The following is a 21158-nucleotide window of genomic DNA, read 5'->3' as shown; positions in this document are numbered from 1 at the left end:
GTCTCTGAAATAATCTCAAGCGAGGGGTGCGTTTCAACGAGATCGAAGTCGGGAAGCGACTCGAGAGATCGACCCTGTTCGAAGACTTACGCTGTTTTGTCGAGAAAAGTAGTCGCCAAATGAAAAAAAAAAATTCATCCCCGTGTACATACGCAAAAAGGAGGCTCTTAATGAAAGATAAAAAAAGACACGTGTAAAAAACAAAAAGAGAACAATACAAGTATATACTTTATGTATACATATATATATATATATATAGATTCATCGCGTGTTTAATGTGCATAAAATTGATGCTGCTGCACACATTCAATATCGGTCAAGATTTGGTTTCATTCATCATGGTTTTACATTTAACAGAACTTAGTCTACTTTTCAACAAATGTGTTACGACACATTAAAATAAATGTCGTGTTTCGTGCGGCGTCTCGCGAGCAGTAGCGCTTTCTTTTTACTGCTCATCCGCCGACATACGGCGCACTACTCTTCTCTGGTAGCGACGGGAAACAACGTTAGATATTGCAATAAATATGGTATAGCAAAAGCTTGGACGATGCATGCTCCGTTAGAACCTGGCTCTGATGTAAACGGCGGAGGCATCGTGTTCACCGTAGCCAAGCCGTTTAGCGTGTTTGTAAACCTCGTTCGCTGCGGCGGCCAGCGGTAATGGTTGTTCCAATTGATCGCTCATACCTAAGGAGAGTCTTAAATCTTTCTGCATGTGCTGAAGCGGTAACTGCGTCGGAAAACCACCCTCGATGATGGCTAGAAAATTAAAGAAAAGATTATTTCAAAAGACACAGGAACAAAGTTCTTTTATGATACTCAAAAAGGTAGCTTCGACGTCAATTGTGAAAGACGGCACGAATTTATGAAACGACCTACTATTAACGTGTAAAAGCTCATTAAAATCTAAGGATATCGTTTCAGAAAGTCTCTTTGTCAGTGGTACTACTTAATCCGTAATTCCTTTTCTTTGAATAGCCAGCACAGTAGGCCTTTACCTTTTCCTTTGTCAAGAATCGCGGGACAGGCCAATGATGTCAGTTCTAGAACTTCCAGTACGTCCTTTTGTTGAAGACCGGCGCGATCCGCTAGAGCCATACTCTCTGCCAAACCGGCAAGAGTTACTCCGGCCATCAGTTGTAGGACGAGGTTCATTTTAGAAGCATTGCCAACTTCGCCCAGGTAAAAACTGTTTTTACCCATCGCCTCGAAACAAGACTGACACTCGTCGAAAAGAGTCCGGTCACCTGCCGCGAGGATCACTAGAGTACCCTCTTGTGCTTGCGTTTTGCTACCCTGTACTTGAGCCTCTAAGTAACGACCACCTTTTGCGGTGATTGCTTCGGCAATATCTTGCGATGTCTCCGCGTCTATACCGGTCATCTCCACGTACCCTTTCTCCGGGGATATTTCTGTGAGGACCCCACAGTTTCCAAACACCATCTACAAAATAATTCATATTTCCTTATGTTTATAAACGCTCTCTATTTTTGCATATTATAATTACAAAAATTGTTACTCACGTCTTTGGCAGCCTGAGGATCAGCCACACACGAGAATGTGATATCAGCAGCAAGAACCACATCGGACGGTGTTAAACCTTGTTCTGCTCCTGCTTTCACAAAATCTGCACACTAAACAAAAATAAATATAAAAAAAAACGTCAAGTTTTGCTTTTTATATCGTTAATATAAGAGATAAACAAAATATATACAAAGGATTGATACAAAAATATATAAATAATAATTTATAAATGTAGATTTGTTTAAATGATATACATTTTTTCTAATTTTTTGTTCTATTGATAAATTGTATTACGGTCAGAGTAAGTTTTTAGCATCTCAGCGACACCGCTCGGTGCAACGTGAAATTTCAAGGAAAAATCTAACGATCACGGTTCCGGTAGATGTCGCCACAACGAGCCACTCGCCATTTTCGACGCCATTCCTGTCACGTACCATCGTCTCAACGGCTTCGAAGCTAAACGTTCCCAGACTTGCTGCCACATCAGCAAACGACGCCATTGCATCATACAAAGATATTTTCCGCATACGGCCAAAACGGTGTATCTGTATCGTTTATTAAGATTCAAGGGGATTACAAAAACGTTTTAATTCTTTCTTCAGACCTATAACGAAACATTTTTTGATGAATATTATCTAGATATTTCTGGGATTTTCAATATGTCGACACCGATACGGATGAGGATCCCGTTAACGAAACAATAAAATGAATCATAGGAATGTACGGTTGCTTTTATTTGTTCTGGAACGTTAGATTTCAGTGTTACATCTAACCGAGACTTAGATAACGGGTCAAGAATGACGAAATCCATATTTATATTAGTAGTTGATTAAATTTCATGGGACACGCCTATCTGAGCACGATGGTGCCATTTTTATATACACGATGTTTAATGATTTTTCCACCTTCCCCTTCGCTATATCTATACAGCTCGTACTTTTTTAATAAATAATATTAAAATTTATAAGAACTACTATTTAATAAACGTATTATTCAAAGAGAATATACAGAAATGATATCTATGATACTGACAATTGCGTGCTAGCATGAACGTGGCGGCGAGTCAACAAGCAAGCCAGTTAAGTGTCGTCAACAAAGAAACAAAGGAGACAAATAGGTTACATTCTTTTTAAGTCAGTGAACAATGTATCTTGCTAGCAAGGCGAGCTCTTCAGTAAAATATAAAAAAGACAAGTGTTCGTGTTTACACGAAGGAAACGTAAATAGCTTCTGAAGACGTTGGAAACGCGAAAATAATAAAGTGGCAGAATGTTGTAACTTGAATATAAAGATTGATTTGCGTCTTCTATTGTCTCGTTGCACGTGCGCAAGGGTAATCGGCTAGGAAGTGTACATCGATCGTATTCCTGACCTGTATTATTTTGTACGTCCAATTTATTTTGGCAAGCATAGAAATCCGTTCGTTCGCGGTGAAATAAATTTCATTGTAAACGCACGGATGCTACGAAAAGCTAAACAACGGTAGGATTGAAATGAAAAAAATCAAGCTATCGGTTGAATCGATAACTCAACACTGTACACTAGGCTGAAATTTTCTACTTTGAACATCGTTGTCCCTTGATCGTGGATAAACTGTCTTATTGTACAATTGCGATCTCGTCAGAGATCTGATTTACAGACAGGACGGTCCATCGTGAGGAGACATTGAATAAACGCTAAATGGAAATGGAGAGACGTACGAGATTAATGGCCAAGTAATCTCTATTTTTCTTTTATAGACGCGGATACGACACAACACGTTTCCTTCAATTTTTCTTTCAGATTCTTCCAATTTGCTTTTCGGTGTAAATATGAAAAGATAAATCGGTAACCAGATAAATTTTGTGGAAATGCGAACGCGCGTGTTAGCGAATGACCTTGAACCAACATAACCGACTTGTGTGGCTTCCACGAGGGAAGAAATTCAACGGTTTCCAGGGACGAATGCAACCACATATACGACACAAGTGCACTCTAGCTGCATTCCATATGTGCTCCGTTCCAACGAATCGCAATGCTTTCAAATTATTACGTCCATTACATAGCTTTACGAGCTTATATAATTTTCGGAGAATCCACGGAACGTCTTTGTTTCCCGGAAGTTCGCCAAATTTATCGATCACCGTATTTGGTAATAATAAAACGCGTGATACCGTGCAGAGCCATGTACGTAGAGGAAATCATATTCGGTATTCCGTACCATGTGGGAGCATTTCAAACCTACACATAGTATTTCAAGTAAGCATGTGGGTGGAAGGTTATACACGCTGAACGCTGACGAGGGAACACCGCAAATCCTTACTCATCCATTTATATGAAACATTTTCAGTTTACAGAGGAGAGCTCCAATAGATTTCTAAATTCTCTTCGCGGCTAAAATTTCATCTCCCTCGCGATTCCAGATGCGCGAAATCAAACTGATAGTCAGCCTGGATGTTTCCTTTTTATCCGAGTGGCCTGTTTTCTCAAAAATAAACCGGGGCACTCGGCGGCCAGGGAAGCCTAGGTGTACACGTGTCAATCGAGAAGAGAGAAAGAGAGAGGTATAAACGGACGAGAGTACGAAACCGACATACCAGAATACAAGTTGCAGAAGTGGCGGATGTGGAATCGTATAAACGACGGCAGAAATGGGTTGGAGGGAATAACGGGGGGCTCTGGGTATATCGACCTTTGTGGCTCATAGTGAGCGCGCGGAAAGCACTTGTATAAAATTTCTAATAGCAATTGCCGACATATGCTGTGCACGACACATCGGGAAAGGAAGCAGCAACGAAAGGTATAGTTTGTCCGAAGGTGGAAAGAATTTATCCTGCAAGCTTGTAACGAGCAGGAATTTCCCAAGCGTCCTTACTCGGATTTTAATAAGCTTTTACATATTGATGGATCGAGTGATTACGAATCACTCTGTATGTATACATGGTACCGGGCAAAGACGATCAATAATTTAAAAGATTCTTAACACGTACATCTAGTTAGAACTTGCGAAGGTCTTTTGGGTAGTTATTGGCGAGAAATAGTCTGAAAAACATCTGGACTGATGTGACGTCAAGGAAACTAGCTTTGATAAGAGGCAATCTGCCTGTACAAATATTTTTCCGCAACATCAACAGATAGCAATGTTGCAATTGCGGCAATTTAAGGCAGCCTGCATTAATTTTCATATTATTATTAGCGCAACCGAGCGTGGAAACTTGACTTTGGCAATTAATTTGACCAAACTGCTGATGCGAAAGCTGGCAAAAAACGAGCACGTCGAGACGAGAGGACGAGGAAAGTACAGTGGAAGAAGGGTACATTTACCAAGGGAGTAATTAGAGACTCTTTTGCTTCTCTACAGCGGAAATTTTGCTGAAAGCTTTGCACCGGTAAAAATAACTTTACAAACTACATAAAATTAAAGAAAGCGATTGCAAGAAAGCTGAGTCTACCTTTACCGTTTCTAATCCATTATGTTCCGGTCGACGTTCAAGGACCAGATAGTAACGGACACAATCTTGAGTAAACAAAGAAAGTTGTCCCGAAAAGAATAATTTTCGATATCAAGATAGACAGCAAGATAAGATAGCGCTCGTAACAATAGCAAGTATTTAACTAATTACTGCGGTGAATCGAAGTAGCTTCCGATACCTCGATTATTGGAGACCGAACGACACCCGTTCATTCAGACCATCTCCGAGCGCATTGCACTTTGTATTTGTACGTCCCTGACAGTCTCCGGGTCTATATACGTCGCTCTAAAAATATTATACACACCAGAATACAATAGAAGCAAGTAGTACTTTTTATGTTTGTCATTTAAAATTTTCATTTCATATTTCAAATTTTTAATATTTCGCATCGAACGACTTTGAAATAAATATCGATGATAGCGAATCGAATCTGTAGCACCGGATATTTTCACGTTTATTTTGCTGAAAGCTTAGGTAAGCGTGTTTACTGAATCTCATCTTTCACCAATAATCTATCCAATACAAGTAACGATGTTTTCCTTTACTTCATTTATTTATTTGCCCTTCCGACTTCGTGCGTACTCCGGCGGCCAGACGGTGCAAAAGACGGGTCAAATTAACCTTTGAAAAATATGAGAATCATAGGGAACCGGTAAAGGCCAAGGGGACGAAAGCGACGAAGGACAAAAGCGAGCAAAGGCAAGGATCGGCGGGTGCGGGCCTGCGCCGTCTGACCGACACGTATAAATAAAGAGTCGGGTTAGATGCGGGGTTGCCGGATCTAGGTAATATTGATCCACTCGAACTCGCCACGCTCGGCAGCCGGGGGTCACGGAATGAAAGCCGGCAACCTCGCATCGTTCCCAGCTGATCGAGCTCTACTCGTGTCCTGCTCGACGCCCGACCCGTGTCTCTTCGTTCCTTAACATTCTTTCTCGCTTCTGTATTCACTCCTCTTCCCTCCTCTCTTTTCATTATAACTAGCAACCGCCACTTATCGCTCCGCCACGAATCGCGCGCAGGCCTTTCCTTTCTTCTTATATCGCCCGCTCTCGCCAACGTTCCGTTTTAACTTCAACACCAGGCGAATTCTTCCTTCCATTCGGTTAACTATACGTATACAAGCTCCGCGAACGATATTATGCAACAAAGAAAGGCTTGAACATCGAGCCAGAAAATACACGCGTTGCCACGAAAGCGTAACGTTTAGCGAATCTACACGTTCGACAGAGATTTCAGCAAAAAATCTCTACTATCTCTAGTAAAAGTTGAAATTTCATTTATTTATTAAATTGGAAAATTGACAAAATTAAATTCCACCACTGTTTTAGTATACTGGCGACGTATGATTTTATGCCAAATTTAGTACGGATAGCGACAGAATACAACACATTGTCCTTTAAAATTAGCTACCCTTCTTTCGTCGTTACTACCCGTTCGACGTTTTTAACTCCTCCCGTGAAAAGCGTCTACCAACGCTGTTATGTAATCGCGCTGAACCAAATTCGATGAGTCAGTTACCTATGCATATCTGGTGTCGCTCGATGATGGAAAAATATTATTCAGAAAATGTGTCGAGGATAATGCTGCGAATCTTTTAATTCCATTTTAGACTCGCAATTATCGAATTAGTTTTTTATCAACGCGTGTTTTCTCATTCAAGATAAACGCGATTTCTAAAAGCCCTGTTAATACTATCAACGTGCTTAGAGCGTTTCCTTTCAAAGGATTCCTTCCTTTGTTCTGTTTATCGACGCAATTACGTAACACCTGTTAGTCAATAATTCCGCCTTCATTTTTCATTCATGTTTTCTTTGCTTTGAATTATTGATATCGAACAATCAACGTCAGAGACGAATGTCGCGTTTGGCAAGAATATCTTGCTTTTTAATCGATTCGATATCTGTTCGATCTTCAAACTTCAAATTCGACACTTGAAATTTCTCTAAAAATTCACGCTTTCCATTAAGCTTACAACTATCGAGGCGTTCAATTTAAAAAAAAAAAAAAAAATAATCTATGGACTGAAAATTTATCCGGATATCGATTGGAGCCAGAAACTAAATGGTCCTACAGTTACAACTGTTTCCCTTGACCATGACCGACAAAATGAGAAGAAGAAACCCTTTCTCGACCTATCGAAGTTTAGCAATCAAGGTCAAATTCAATCTGGTTACGAGCATGCACGCAAATCAAGTTTCGAAACGAATTACGAAAACGATTTACAGGGCTACGCTCGAATTGCACAATCCTCGTTAATTGCAATTCGAACACAGCATAATTCAATCAATCGTTTGCCAAACTCGCTCTACGACTCGACAAAACAAATAAAAATGGGACGGTAAAAAAACATGTTGTTGCCAGCTTGGCTAATTAGACATTTTGGCTTCGCTAATTATTAATATTTTCAATTCAAATGAATTAAAATTAATATATTAAAATATCTCGTACTGTTATCTCAAATTGGACGATGGAAATTCCTAGTTCATGAAACGCGACGAGTTGAAAGAAAACTTGAAAAAAAAAAAAGGAAAAGAGAATGGAACATATGCAGACTGGGGCTTATCAAGCATATCCGCAAGCGTAACTGGAGAACATCATAGAACAGTAGTTTACGTTACACCAAACATTTACATCGTCCACACGAATACATCCTTACAATATAACGCCCAGCTTTCAAACACGTTATTAATAACGTTTTTACGTTGAAATTTATTAATAAGTCTAGCTAAATTACAGGGTTCTTTTCGCGTTGTAGAAAATTCTCTTCTATAGATTGCGTTCTTTTCGAAATTGAATAGAGTTAGTTACGGTTGTCAAAGCCAAAGTCTACCTGGCAATTGTGTACGTGGGCAGTTTGAACAAGTGATTTACAGGTGACCCAGGTTTTATTGCGATAATGAAATTGACGTTTTTCCGAGGAACAAGAGAGCACTGATATAGACTCGACAGTTATCGAACAGTCTGTTATTTAACTACCCATTGAAATAACCTTTTTTTATTCATTTTCCTGAAGATATACGTTTCGAATAATTTTTTTATCTATCGCCACAGATAACTTTAAGTACATATGTACAATCTACTTTCAAATCGAAGGAATCATCGTTCAGGCAGAAATGCAATTTACTGAAATACGTGTCTATTCGTAGCAAACTGAACTTTCTCACGTTCAGGTCAGAAAGTTTTACACGAACAGTCCGAAAACTCGTGTTAAATTGACGTTTCCGTTTAGCTGCTATACGCCATCGAATTCGAACGAATATCAGGGAAACGTGTATGATTATTCGTTTGAATTCAAGGTTACGGAAAAAAGCATTTTGATCCAAGAACACGTTGAATTCCTGGGGGAATATCAGCCACGGTAAAGATCTGAAAGACGCCCCTGTTTTATAAATAAAGCACCGTAATTTATAAAATGGTATCCATTTTTAATACGCATTCACCGTTCTCCTGCCGCAACGTTGAACTTTTCTGCACGTGTAACGAAACGTTCTGTCATTAGATTACTTTCGTGTCAGGCTAGAAATATCGATAATCGTATTTACTAGCAAGAAAATGATCAGTTTCAGTCGAACGATAATTAGCCCACGGACACGCTTTCCAACGTCCTTTGCGATCGCGAAAACATAATTACACCGGTGCATAGTCCGTTTTTTCATAAAATAAAATTTGAATAGCATCTCGTAATTTCTGATTACTCGAAAGCTAACGTCACGGTATCGCTATTTGATTACGACTTAACAAAGAATCTTAATGCGCCTCGGTGTCTGAAGCACTGGGCGCTATCCGAGGCCAAGAGAGGATCTTACGAACGATACCACGATAATCTGGGACAAGCTTAGTTTCTGATTTCCTTACGAAAGAAAAATTGGAAAGGTTTCATCGAGCGAAAGATACGATCGGGTTTGTTTACCGAGGCAGAAAGATGGCTGATAAAAATCAACTAATTAGCAGGTACATATATATATATATATATATATATATATATAAAAAAAGAAGCAGCAAAAATGCGTTGACGAGGCGTACGCGTGGGTACGTTGTACGCAAGGTTTGCAAAGAGTAAATAAGTAATAAATAAGCGGATGGAAGTGTCGGACGATTGCGACAGGATATCTTGTAGGAATCTTGGGCACGGTTAACGGTGGACAAAGAATCGGAATAGAGGGCTGTTCCCCTCTTATCGTCAGGGCGGTTCGGGTAGCCGAGCTGCAGGCAAGATCGGTTTTGCGTCGGCGCGGTTCCCAAGCTCGCAACGTTGCCGGCTTTTCGAGTTCGACGGCTACCACGAGGAGAAGCCAGACTCGGCTCGAACGGATCTCACAGTCGGTTTTTGTCTTTGACACGCGACGGACGACGCTGGTCGATGCACGAGTGTGTCATGTGACACGCGAGAAACAAGAGTAGAGAGAGAGAAATAGTAGTAACACCGTCTCTGTCGTCTGCAGCACGATTGACAGGGTCGTTTAACAACAAAGATAACTACGCATCGCACATCTAAAAAGAAAAAGAAAAAGGAAAGGGAAAATAGAGTGTGATTGTGTGCGTGCGTGCGTGATTGGATGCGTGTGTGTCCGTTTGTATGCGTTATATTCATTTTCTAATGCGTACTTGCGCGCGCGAGTGCTCCTCGTACCGGTTGTTACCGAGTGCAGCAGCCGTTCTATGCTGGCGGATTCCCTACCCGTCCAATTTCGGAACTTTGTAAGTCATGGTTTCATCAGAGCGCGCACAATTATGTTACCGGCTCGACACGGCAATAGCAGCAACACCACTGCCACCGCCACCACCGCCAACACCAACAATCTCAACAACTTCCTTGGCGAATCCATAAGACATTGGGTCAGATATTTTGCGAACGGTTAAAGAAGCCCGCTTCGCTTATCCAGCCCCGTGACACGTTTGCTTCGGCATTGTCCGTGTTCCTCTTTCGGTAGGTACAATATAACACACAAAGAAGACACGTATGCCGTCGAAGAAATTCGAACGGCGAGAAATAATTACCGCTTATTCGTATTTCCCTCTAACCGTCACAATTTCTACATTCGCACGATCTTTTTACGAAGCGGAAACTAAAAGGACGATAAGAGAAATGCGTACGTGTGATGATTCGTGATCGAGCAATACGAGTCATCATAGAAGAGAAGAGAATCAGTCGTTGCGGGTATCGCGAAGACACATCAGGACATGGGAGTTCTTGGTTGTATGCGTGGATATCGTCATATTACAGGTAATAGGAATGAGGAAACGGATTTCGACGTGGGACTCGTGGTGGTGGTTAATCGTTCTTCTGATTGTGGTACACGTTACGGATACGTCGTCGTCGGGCTCGGGGTCAACGTCGTTCAGAACATCAGCCTCGTTGAATTTGGAATGTGCCACGGGTTGCCAGTGCCTGGACGATGGAAGGAGCTTACTATGCCAGGAACGAAGTTTCCTGGGGCTCGGTTTGCCGAAACTGGCTACGAATGTTGTATTGAGAGACGTCCGGGCCGCTACCATACCCGTCGCTGCACTCGAAACTTCGACTCGTTTGAAGAGTCTCGTTTGGACATCGAGCGGGATCGAGCGGCTCGAATCCGGCGTGTTCCTCGCGACCACGTTACTCGAGCACCTCGATTTAGGTGACAATAGACTGACGGAATTGCCGTCGGATGTCTTCCATCCATTGCACCAACTACAGTACCTGAACCTCACCGGCAACCAGTTGAACGTCCTTCCGCGGGCGTTGTTTCAAGGCTTGGATCACCTCGAAGAGATTGGATTGTCGCGAAATCGACTGTCGGTACTTCCTTATCAGACGTTCGCCTCGACCAAGGCACTCGCTCGTTTGAACCTGTCCGGAAATCTGCTGGTCTCTCTGCCAGATCACAGTTTCAGACCGAACGCACAACTCGAGCAACTCGAACTATCCTCCAACAGGCTCACCAAGCTTCCACCCCGTCTGTTCTCTGGCCTCAACCGGTTGAAGATCTTAGATCTGGCCAACAACGAGATCGACACGATACCTCGTAGTCTCTTCGCCGATCTCGACTCGTTGCAACGGCTCGATCTATCCGGAAATCCTATCGGTCACATGAGCAGCGCGACCTTTCAAAGCTTATCGAATTTGCGATGGCTAAGCCTGAAGAATCTACCGTTCACGGTGCTTCCACAAGACATATGGCGACCTGTGAAACAGCTACGCACTCTGTTGCTATCCGGATCGAAGTTGGAGATCCTCCGTAACGATGATCTAAAAGGGTTGGACAAACTGGAGAGCCTGGAGGTGAACAAAAGCCCGTTGCGAGAGATATCTCGACGCACCCTTGATCGTACACCGGTGCTTCGTAAACTCGATCTAAGTGACAGCAATCTCACCTTCCTTCCCGCTAACGTGGCGCAGCTGGCGTTTTTAACCGAGCTGCAGCTGCAAGGGAACCCATGGGCCTGCGACTGTCGCATGTTCTGGTTCGTCAAGTGGGCCGAGAGCAAGGAACACCTTCGAACCGCCTTCCAAAGCGGTTTCAGATGCGGCGACGATATCGACGCAACCGCCGATATCCTTCAAACTCTTCGTTATTTGAAATGTACACCTCCGTATCTGACGTACGCTACGCCCACACAACAATATCTGTTGTTGAACTCGGTGCTCCTCGACTGCGAGTTCAACGGCAATCCTACGCCATCCTTAACATGGGTCACGCCGACACTTAAGGTACTGCATTGGAATCCTGATCCAGCTTTTCCCGACGCTTTTGTCGAACATCCTCCCGTACACGGATGGGAACAAAGTGTGCCGTTCGTTGACGATGGTCGCGTACGCATCCTTGAGAATGGATCTTTGTACATCACGGCGTTGCTCAGGCAGGATGTTGGACAATACAAGTGTTTCGCAGTCAATCCGATTGCCAATGCCACTACCTATATTAGTTTGCAGATGAATCCAATAACGTTACACAAAATCAAAATCATCAGCATCCTGGTAGGCGCTGCCTGTGCCACGGCCTTTCTTCTGTTAACCCTCCTCTTGCAGTTGGTCTATTGTATTCTTCTCAAGTAAGTATATCTCTTTTTCTTTCTATTTCTTCTTCTTCTTCTTCTTTTCTTTTTCTATGTATTTTTCTTGCACCTCCTGTATTCGACCAGATTGAAACAGGCGATTTTCATTGCACCGTCTGAACTAGTTTGTTTCGCTTGGTTTCAGATGCGGCTGTCTGAAGTGGTGTTTCTGCTGCAGACGAGTCGGTTCTACGCCCAGAGGGAAACAAATCTATCAGATGTTGGATAATATCGAGCAATACAAGAGCCAGCAACTCGAAAGGCTGCGTGAAAATTATACTCAACAAGTGCACAGGATAAAAGAAAACTGTGCCCAGCAAGTGGAATGGATTCGTGATAGTTACGAAGGTCAAATGAGGCACATTAGAGACATAAGAGACTATGGGACAACTCATCTTACGGCGCTAAGAGACCAATATTACGATCAGGTAATCAATCGGTTCTCGTTTCAGTGTGGTTGGAACTTTTGTCACCGGTGTTCGCCAAGTTCCATCAACCACGAGAAACCATTCGCGACGAACGATTTATAAATATTCACCGTGTTATTTTCTCTGGTTTGAAAACAGGTGAGAAAAGTAAGGGATTACTCGACCGGTCAGCTGAATTGGGTTCGAGAAAACTATGTCTTCCAACGTAACAAGATTAGAAAGTTCAGCGCTCATCAGGTTCTGAGACTTCGCGAGAGTTACAAGTATCAGCAGCAAACGTTGAACAAGGTCCTAGAAAATCTACCGAATCTCTATTTCGACAATTGTCGAAGCGGTTCCTGCGGGAAAAGCGACTCGATGGTGTTCAATGCGAAGGAGGAAGGCGGTACCTACTTCAAGGCGAAGATCAACGACCTGGTGATCGGTACGAGCACAGAGGATGTGAACAGCGAGTATTACACGCCTACGGAACTTTCCTCAGTTAGTCCGCACGGTGGTAACGCGTTGGAAGGAATCCATATAAATTATATCGAGGAAATGTGTTCATCGATTCGAATGGATCCGCTGTCGGCGAGCGACATCATTCCACCGAACGCGATCATTCTGCACAGTATCGAGGAGGATGGAAGTTCCTCGTCGGTTTACAAAGACGCAGACCACGCCAAGCCATTTTACAGAGGCTTCAGCGCCGAAGCGTTAGCCAAAGAGCCTAAAGGAAGTGCAGAAAGTCTTGGTCTTCTTGTACCTAGTAACAGTTTACCGGAACTACCACGTGAAACCAAACTTTAGAGACAAGGCTGTAAACGACAGCGTCGAAAGGGTACTAATCTCCACCACTTCTCGATCTTTCTCTCTCTCCCCCTTTATACAATACACAGCAGGAATACAATTAAGACGAGAATTGAACTGCCACCGGATCATTATGCGAGTAAAAGCAAAAATATAATATAGAAGTGCCTCTAACACCGGTAAGTGGGAATACACATTCGTGACGTGGTACCTTTATCTCTCGTGAAACTCTGTGTTTCTTTCTTTTATTTTTTTTTTTTTTCCTTCTTTTTCTTTGTTTGCTCAATAATCTATGGAAACGATGAGAGAAAGAAGATCGCCTACGAGAAACCAGGAGAGACATAGAACGTCTCTCCCTACCGGCATCGATGGAATCTGTCGATCGATCCTGTGTGCGTGTGTGTATTACTTCAAAGAGAATAAAATGAAAAGAAGAAAAGGTAAAAAAAAAAGTGGCGGACAGCTTCCAAGGACTTTGGTCGTGACCAGGTTAACGACCTTGCAACCTGTCCGCCCTTACGCTTCGCGCTTTTCATCGCGATAGTTATCATCCTCGACATCGATGATAATAACGAGATGGTTTTTCTTAAAAACGATTGCTGGAATGATACGCGAGATGTCGTAATGTTAACTGTCAACTGTTTTAACGAACGATAAGTCGCGTGGAAAAAAAAAAATGAAAAAGAACAGACACGAGTGAAGCGGGAATAAAAATGTGTCCGTTGGACGGTTTAGCTGAAATTGTCAATTTCATCGGAAATTAAAGAAAATGATTTTAATGAAATCATAATCCTCCGACTCTCGCGTCAATATTCTCCTGTAAATAAGTGTTTGCGAACGATTTGTGACCAGTTTACAGGCGTGTGATCACAATTTTTTTCTATGAAAAGACTGAATCGACGAACGCGTTTTGTCCGACGATATATCCATTGATCCGATGTCCGACGATAACTGATGTACCGTTTGCCGTACCATTTAGGTAAACTTTGTTATTTTCTTGTTCACTTTCGATTTCGAAAGATCCAAGTAGCCGGACATCCGGGCAAACGGTTACCCTTTCCAACATCTGCCGCTCATTTTAAACTCTTCCCTGTTCGATACAATGCAAATTGTCCGAAGTATGGAAATATACAGATTTGAAATTCTATCGAAGAGCAAAAAGTTAATGCGAGAACACCGTGTACTTAATAATCGTAACACCAGTCGATTCGAACAACGATCGCTTTCTGAAGATTTCGTCTAAAAGGAGAAGAATTAGCTGAGAAAATAATATCTAAGCGATATCTCTGAACTTATTATCCTTTTTTAATATCAAGCTCCAAATACTAAAGCCAGATTTGGTCTTCTTAATCGTTTTTATCTGTTCTTTATCAGTTCCGTTCATCGCGTCTTCCTAAGATAATTTTTTTAATCAACTTTCATTACACATATTTACAACTACTTTGCAAAAAAAAACAAGTTTTTTTATCGTAACTGTAAAAAGAAAATGTGCGAAATCCATTTGAAAGATTGGATAATACGTCAAAATGGCGCGCGGAGAGACCCTCTCCATCTATAGGCGTTAAATGAAGGAATATTCTAATCATGATAATCACGATCACGAAGGTACGATTATGACGATACAATTTGTCATTGTACAGTGCAAATGATCTAAGATGTTATCTTGAAACGAACTTTATTTATTTTATACGATAGAAACGTAAAAGAATTTCGATGAAAACAAAAATATATCAAACGCAACATTTAAATAAGCTTATTAGATAGTACAAATTTCACGTAGAAATGCGATACTTTCGCTATGTTTAATTATTGTATTTCAGGCTCAAATTGGAACAGGTGATCTGTACATTTATTTCTCCATACGGAGAATAGAATATGTCGATATTACACGTTATCTTTAAAGATCTCTACGTACTTTATCTCTAATAATTAAAGAAATGAAAAACTCCAAGTACGGAAAACAATGGACCCGTGTTGAAATTGTAGAGAATTTTTTTTCTTCTTTTTTTAATTGGGATTAGTTTACACGATGGGAACACCGTTAACGAACGAGATAAGAAATATAGTAATGAAACGGTAACGAGAGCATCGTGTAATTAGTTATACGGGTATATCCAGCTTGAACGGCATACATTTATCCTTTATGAATTATTTTTTAAGCTAAATCACTGTTATAATTATAAACGTTTCAAGATCATATTTTTTCTGTCCTTTGAATAAAATCATAGATTTGTACTGAATTTGCTGTAAGTTCTAGAACAAATTCAACGAATTAAACGATACGTGTCTCTGATCAATCCCTCCCGGAATACTCTGAGAGAGTATTAACGTGGAACAGTGGTTCTCAAATGTCGCGTTTGAACAACTGTTTCCGTTTAAAAAAGACAATTTAATATCTATAATAAAAGACATCTTACTAAGCTTTAGTAGTGTTTAGTGATGTTGGATACTTTTCAAACACATTTACTAACCGTGGTAGAATATTAAATAAACCAAATCATTATGGATTATTGAAACTCAGGTATGATTAGTATCTGATATATTGGTGTACCTTCGGTGGGTGCAACGCAGGTTTTCTTTGGTCAAAGATAAGAGTAAGGGGAGGAGCCTCCCACTACGTGGGAGAACCTAAAGAAATCCCAAGGAGAGCCTATGATAGAACCTCTTGTCCTCGCACGTACAGAACATGAACAAATAAGGCAAGCGATAGAACATTCCTTCCTTTACACTTCCTTTTTCACTGAAGAAGACTAAGCGACACGCAGTGATAAGAGTTACGAGAAAAATAATTAAATGTGATTAAAAAGCGCCAAAATGTTCTTTGAACACTATTGAAGCTTAGCCACATGCCCGTTTTAACCACAATCCTTCCTTTTGTTTATATTTGAAAAAAATAATTGATACCGTTTCTGATACATGGAACATTACGTTGCAAAGTGATAATATATTAAAACCGCGGGAGAATTCCCGGTTTTCTTTCTTTTCACATTTCTCCCTACTCTTAACATCCTTCTTTCGCAATCCCCACTCCCTATTCGGTGGTACGTTATATAGCGTCGAGGCGGCCAAGAAAGCTAAGCTAACAACGCGTGTACCGCGGTACTGCTGCCGTTATTTTTGGATCGTTTCACAGCGACTTCAAAGAGATAAAATTTTATCATCCCTCGAAAATGGGGACGCGACAGACACACCAGAAAACTGCAGTTACCATTTAAGAAACTTAAGAACGTTCAATTGTTACGTATTAAGACTTTTCATTGAAAACGCTAAGCTCAGAAAGGTTGCATAATAAGAATGGAAAATTCTACAATTTTACCATTACCAGTGATATTGATTTTATAAGATAAGAGGACGTGAAAGTGTCAAGAGTATTCAACGCGCGTTTGGCGATCGGCCGCGGATCTAGATGATGGTGTTACAGTATTGCGCATGCTTCACGTGATCCGATTACCGATTTCTTTCTAATTTATGCACTCGCGCGCGCTACATCGACGCGCTTTTAATTAGCGCGTCCGACGTTAATACGAAACTCTCCCTATATTCTATTTTGAAATCTCTGGCATGTTCATCGTTATCTTTCAAAAATTATTTATAATTTTTGTTACTTAGAAATTTCGATTTTTTAGTTATAAATTCATGATGACAGTCATTGGTGACTCCTCCACAGCAATGAACGTATTAAAATTTTATTGATACTGCATACATTATTACGAAATTTTACTTGTTATCTTCGAAGCGGTATTAATATATTTCGATTGGCAACGAGTATTAAGAGAAGTCATTTCTGCACTGCGTTTATATATTCAACGCAAGAAAATAATACGGAATGACGAAGACTTAATTTACTTTTAAAGAGTAGTCAAACGAAAAATCACATAGACGCTTAAGCGTTTACTTTCGATAACGCGGGCAGAAATTGTCTATGTCATTTTGAAATGATCTTTGGAACTGATTAGAAAAGGACTGACTATTACCGCTGTGTTTGGGTGCACGAATTTTGGTAGCCACAGATGTATTGTACTTTATCGGGAAATCGCTCGTTGAAGAGAAATAAAAAGGAAAATAGGCTGTGGAATACCATGAAAGGCATTCGTTCGAAAATATTATACATTATTGTGTAGCGAAACGGTAAATGTAAATCGCGTGTGCACTATATTTTATTATATTAGATATATTTAAATCACGTAATAGTTTTTCAATAATCAAAAAGTTCCTCTTACGATGGTACGAATCTGTGAACGATGTTTCGAATGCTTTTGGTAGTTTGTATTTTTCTGCATTTTTTTAAGTCTACTAGCAAATACGTTACGATCGCAAATAAAAAAACTTGTGAAACCATTTAATTTTGTAGAAAAATTCATACTTTTTAGAAGAAACTTAGACCTACCTTTATCTAATTTATAGAAACGAAATTAGTACTTCCACTTTTTTAAACGTTCCTAATTTCCTCTTTATTTTGTATCCATGAAACAAATCACGGAATCTACTTTAGTTTTTTTTATTATCATAGAATCTGTGATGAGAAACGTGAAAATTCTAACTTTTCCAACCGATACGTATCTCACTTTTTGCATCGCGTATCATGTGATAAATATGTGTAAGACAGCGAATCGTTCTCGTTTTTTGTCTCACAAGTGATTTACTTTTCTGTTGCCATCTCAATGTTTTCTTCGAATATAATTTAAAATATATATAACGTTTAAAAAAAAAAATGTCAAATTTACAACATAATCAATAAATGAAACTATTTATTACAAAAAGGGAGAAATATTTTTTCTATCGCTTTAAATTTCACCTTCGTGAAACTATTCAACAATTATTTTTTTTTATTGAAGGTAAACGAATACTTTGCTGAGGAAATGAAACGCGGTATTGTAGTTCCTGCTGACAGTGCAGTAATAAATTCATAATGAAGGCAGTCGCATCAATTCATTCAAAATATTTTATGTCGCGTTTATTTGTTTTGAGTAAATCAGATTTTACCCGAATTGAAACAATGAAGCAATACTATTGATTATTCTCTATCTTTGATTAATTTATTATGTTTAAACTAAAGCAAAAGGCAAATAAAATGGTGTTAATTAAACGGTGATTCTAGGAGAGGAAATATTATGCGACTTTCTTGATAAAGTATGAAGACGATTATTTTCCGCGATATAGTATTACCATATTATAATTGCATGTAAATATAGTATACCTTCGTATTACATCATAAGCAAATGAAGTGTACATACCTTCTCCTGTGTCCGATTCCATACAATTACACTGTGACCACTGTTGATCAGGTTTTTTACGATGCCGCTTCCCATAATACCCAAACCAAGGAACCCGAATTTCAAGGTCGACGGAAGGATGTTTTTCTCCTTAAGAGTTTGTGACAATGTTTCTACGTCCAAAGGTGGTGTTACCTGTCATATAAGGCAATAAGGTATTAACGATCAGATTTTCCGCTAATTTAAATGTATTCAAAAATGGAAAAATGTTGTAACGATTTTATGATTGACATTTTTAACTTTGTTGGAACTATAATTACCAATTTTATTACCAACTTATACTATTATCAATATAAATAACAAATACCTATCTGGTGGTAAAAGGTTAATGCCTATATGGGAAATTGTATTAGTCTATCAAAAATATGTGATTTCATTTGAATGATCAAAAGTAGAAACAGTTGTAGAATTTTAAATAAGTAACATTGATCTGGTAATTATGGATGGGAATTAAAAGAGGCATAATGTTATTGCTGTTTATTTATTTACATAGATAGGTAAATAGTTATAGAATGCAATGTCCTAAAAAAATTAATTCTCTATAACTTCTGCTGATATAAAAAATCGGACACTATCGTCGATAATGTTTACCAAAAATAACTGCATATGTACTATTGTTGTAAAATATGGATACATGAAGCATACTTACAGGTCTAGCAATATTGGCTGGCCTATTGAGAAGAGTTGATCCTGATTTTCTGGGAGGGGTTGAATGGTTCAACGCAGGACTAATACTTCCAACCCTATTACTATTACTTGTACTTGACTCTCTGCGTTGTTTTTTGGCTGGGCGACGAGCATCACTTCCACCAGTGTCTAATCTTTTAGTTTTTGGTGTTTCCTGAATTAATAATGTATCACATTTTACATTATGCATATATTACACGTGCATCCGACTTATTATATGGATTAAACCTAACCTTACGAGGTTTGGGTGTTTTTACTACATTCTTCTTCTCAGATATACTTTCTTCTTTAAGTCTGTCGAATAAAGAGTCTGGGTCTAAACCATCCTCAAACACCTAAAGCAGATATAATTACTATACCAAACCATGTATTACACTTAATAATATTATGTACACTGATATTTTCCTATTTTTCTAAGTGCTAAAACTATAAGATATTGATAAGACATATTTTAACATACTTTGATGTCAACATTATGCAAAATGTACATACAAAAATAATTTATATCTTAATTATGTAACTTACCTCTCCATTAGCAATAAACTCCTCTATTGCTTCTACTGCATCTTTAAATGCACCAGATTTACTAGATTTTACAAGGGTATCTTTATATTCTAGATATGGCTTTATATTAGATTCCTCTATCCATGCGCTATAAGAAACATTTTCATGAATTTTAAGGGTCATCATATATTGCAAAATAAAAGAGGCAACAAATTTTATTAAAACTTACTAATTGTTTGTTCCAAAGAAGAAAATACATTGAACTGGCCCCTTCTTAGTATTCGTTGGTTTCTTTAAGTCCTTTGAAGGATTAGACACCTTAAGATGTCATGGGGAAATTAGTATACATAATAAAAATGATAAAAACAAGCTATATAAATATCTTCCAAAATCTTAATATTTTATAAATCAGCATTTTTTTTTTAACTAAATACTTATACTACTGTTTAGGTATGATTTCAAAAATAATTTTCAAATAATGAATAATATAAAAAATAAGTACAAGTAATAAATAAAAAATATTACATCTATATTTACACATTATCAAATTTATTTACGGTGGAAAAAGAAATTATAATTACCGCGCAAATTAGATTTAACGAAATGATTTTTAAATCATTAATGAATCGATAATCAAATTTCGTTTCTTGTTGTTATAAAAAGGTATCACAAAAAGAAATAAATGATGCTTCGATATATACAATGTAAACATGCAAGTTTGGTTCATGTATGAACATCGTGGATGAAGTTATGAAATCCCAACAACATAATTTAGGTTATATTTTCGTAACCTGCGCGCCAATTTGAATTCGAAGGTCGGGTACGGCGGGAAATATGTAGGGAGTAGTAGTGGTATCAACATTGTATAAAATACATTAATTTGACAATAGTATGAGTAGTTAAAAAAATCTATCAGGATCCCAAGGCGTTCCCGCCAAATATGATGGCCGCGTTTGACTTCGTGGCGCGGACGGTCAAGCAAAGTGTAGTTACAGAACCGTTAGTAGCTAACTCCAACTTACCCGGCCAGGCCAAGGCGAAAATCCTTTCATCTTCGCCCTGAAATCCATAAAGACATCAATTAGTAATCACTGCTATATGCATTTCACTACTTTGATAATAAACATTCATTGATTAACACAAAATAAGTACACACCATACGAGATCACCTAGTTTGAATACCTCCGACATGATAACACCTTCCTTCCACTTTTACAATCGGTAAGCGACTGACTGACGAGTAGAGCGTCGTTTGTGCATGACGACGTGATCCAAATTACCCCCTCCAAAAGTCATGATTCAAATGAACATCTCTTTATCATTCATACTATCTTTTAACAAGGCATTTTCTGCAAATATATATTAATATATTATTTTATTGGAGTGTATTTCCTTTTCTATTAATAATAACGTTAAAATAATGTTAACTTCGAATCCGAGACTTCCGGTCAAAAGAAAGA

The 21158-nt window shown here is 39.2% G+C and overlaps 2 protein-coding genes across 3 annotated transcripts; one reads left to right on the top strand and one right to left on the bottom strand.

Moving 5' to 3' along the window:
• Nucleotides 1-187: 187 nt before the first annotated feature.
• Nucleotides 188-20992, bottom strand: Ndf (Nucleosome-destabilizing factor). Of its 2 annotated transcripts, XM_034340647.2 has the most exons (11): nucleotides 20855-20992; nucleotides 20721-20757; nucleotides 19928-20016; nucleotides 19720-19846; nucleotides 19428-19529; nucleotides 19157-19348; nucleotides 18469-18642; nucleotides 1962-2072; nucleotides 1527-1637; nucleotides 1002-1446; nucleotides 188-762 (listed from the first exon to the last, which is right to left on the bottom strand). In XM_034340647.2, exons 1-11 carry the CDS (start codon nucleotides 20887-20889, stop codon nucleotides 563-565), a joined length of 1623 nt encoding a protein of 540 aa, XP_034196538.1. In that variant the 5' UTR covers nucleotides 20890-20992; the 3' UTR covers nucleotides 188-562. The 2 variants fall into 2 exon arrangements, with proteins under 2 accessions (XP_034196538.1, XP_034196539.1); XM_034340648.2 differs by lacking the exon at nucleotides 1962-2072 and having other exon boundaries at nucleotides 20855-20989.
• On the top strand, nucleotides 9162-13891 carry LOC117612022 (uncharacterized). Its single transcript, XM_034340644.2, has 3 exons — nucleotides 9162-12014; nucleotides 12163-12445; nucleotides 12584-13891. Exons 1-3 carry the CDS (start codon nucleotides 10216-10218, stop codon nucleotides 13232-13234), a joined length of 2733 nt encoding a protein of 910 aa, XP_034196535.2. The 5' UTR covers nucleotides 9162-10215; the 3' UTR covers nucleotides 13235-13891.
• Nucleotides 20993-21158: the final 166 nt, after the last annotated feature.

Source organism: Osmia lignaria, chromosome 15 (assembly GCF_051020975.1).
Source record: "Osmia lignaria lignaria isolate PbOS001 chromosome 15, iyOsmLign1, whole genome shotgun sequence".
Lineage (NCBI taxonomy): Eukaryota > Metazoa > Arthropoda > Insecta > Hymenoptera > Megachilidae > Osmia > Osmia lignaria.
This window is presented reverse-complemented; position numbering and strand designations above follow the sequence as displayed.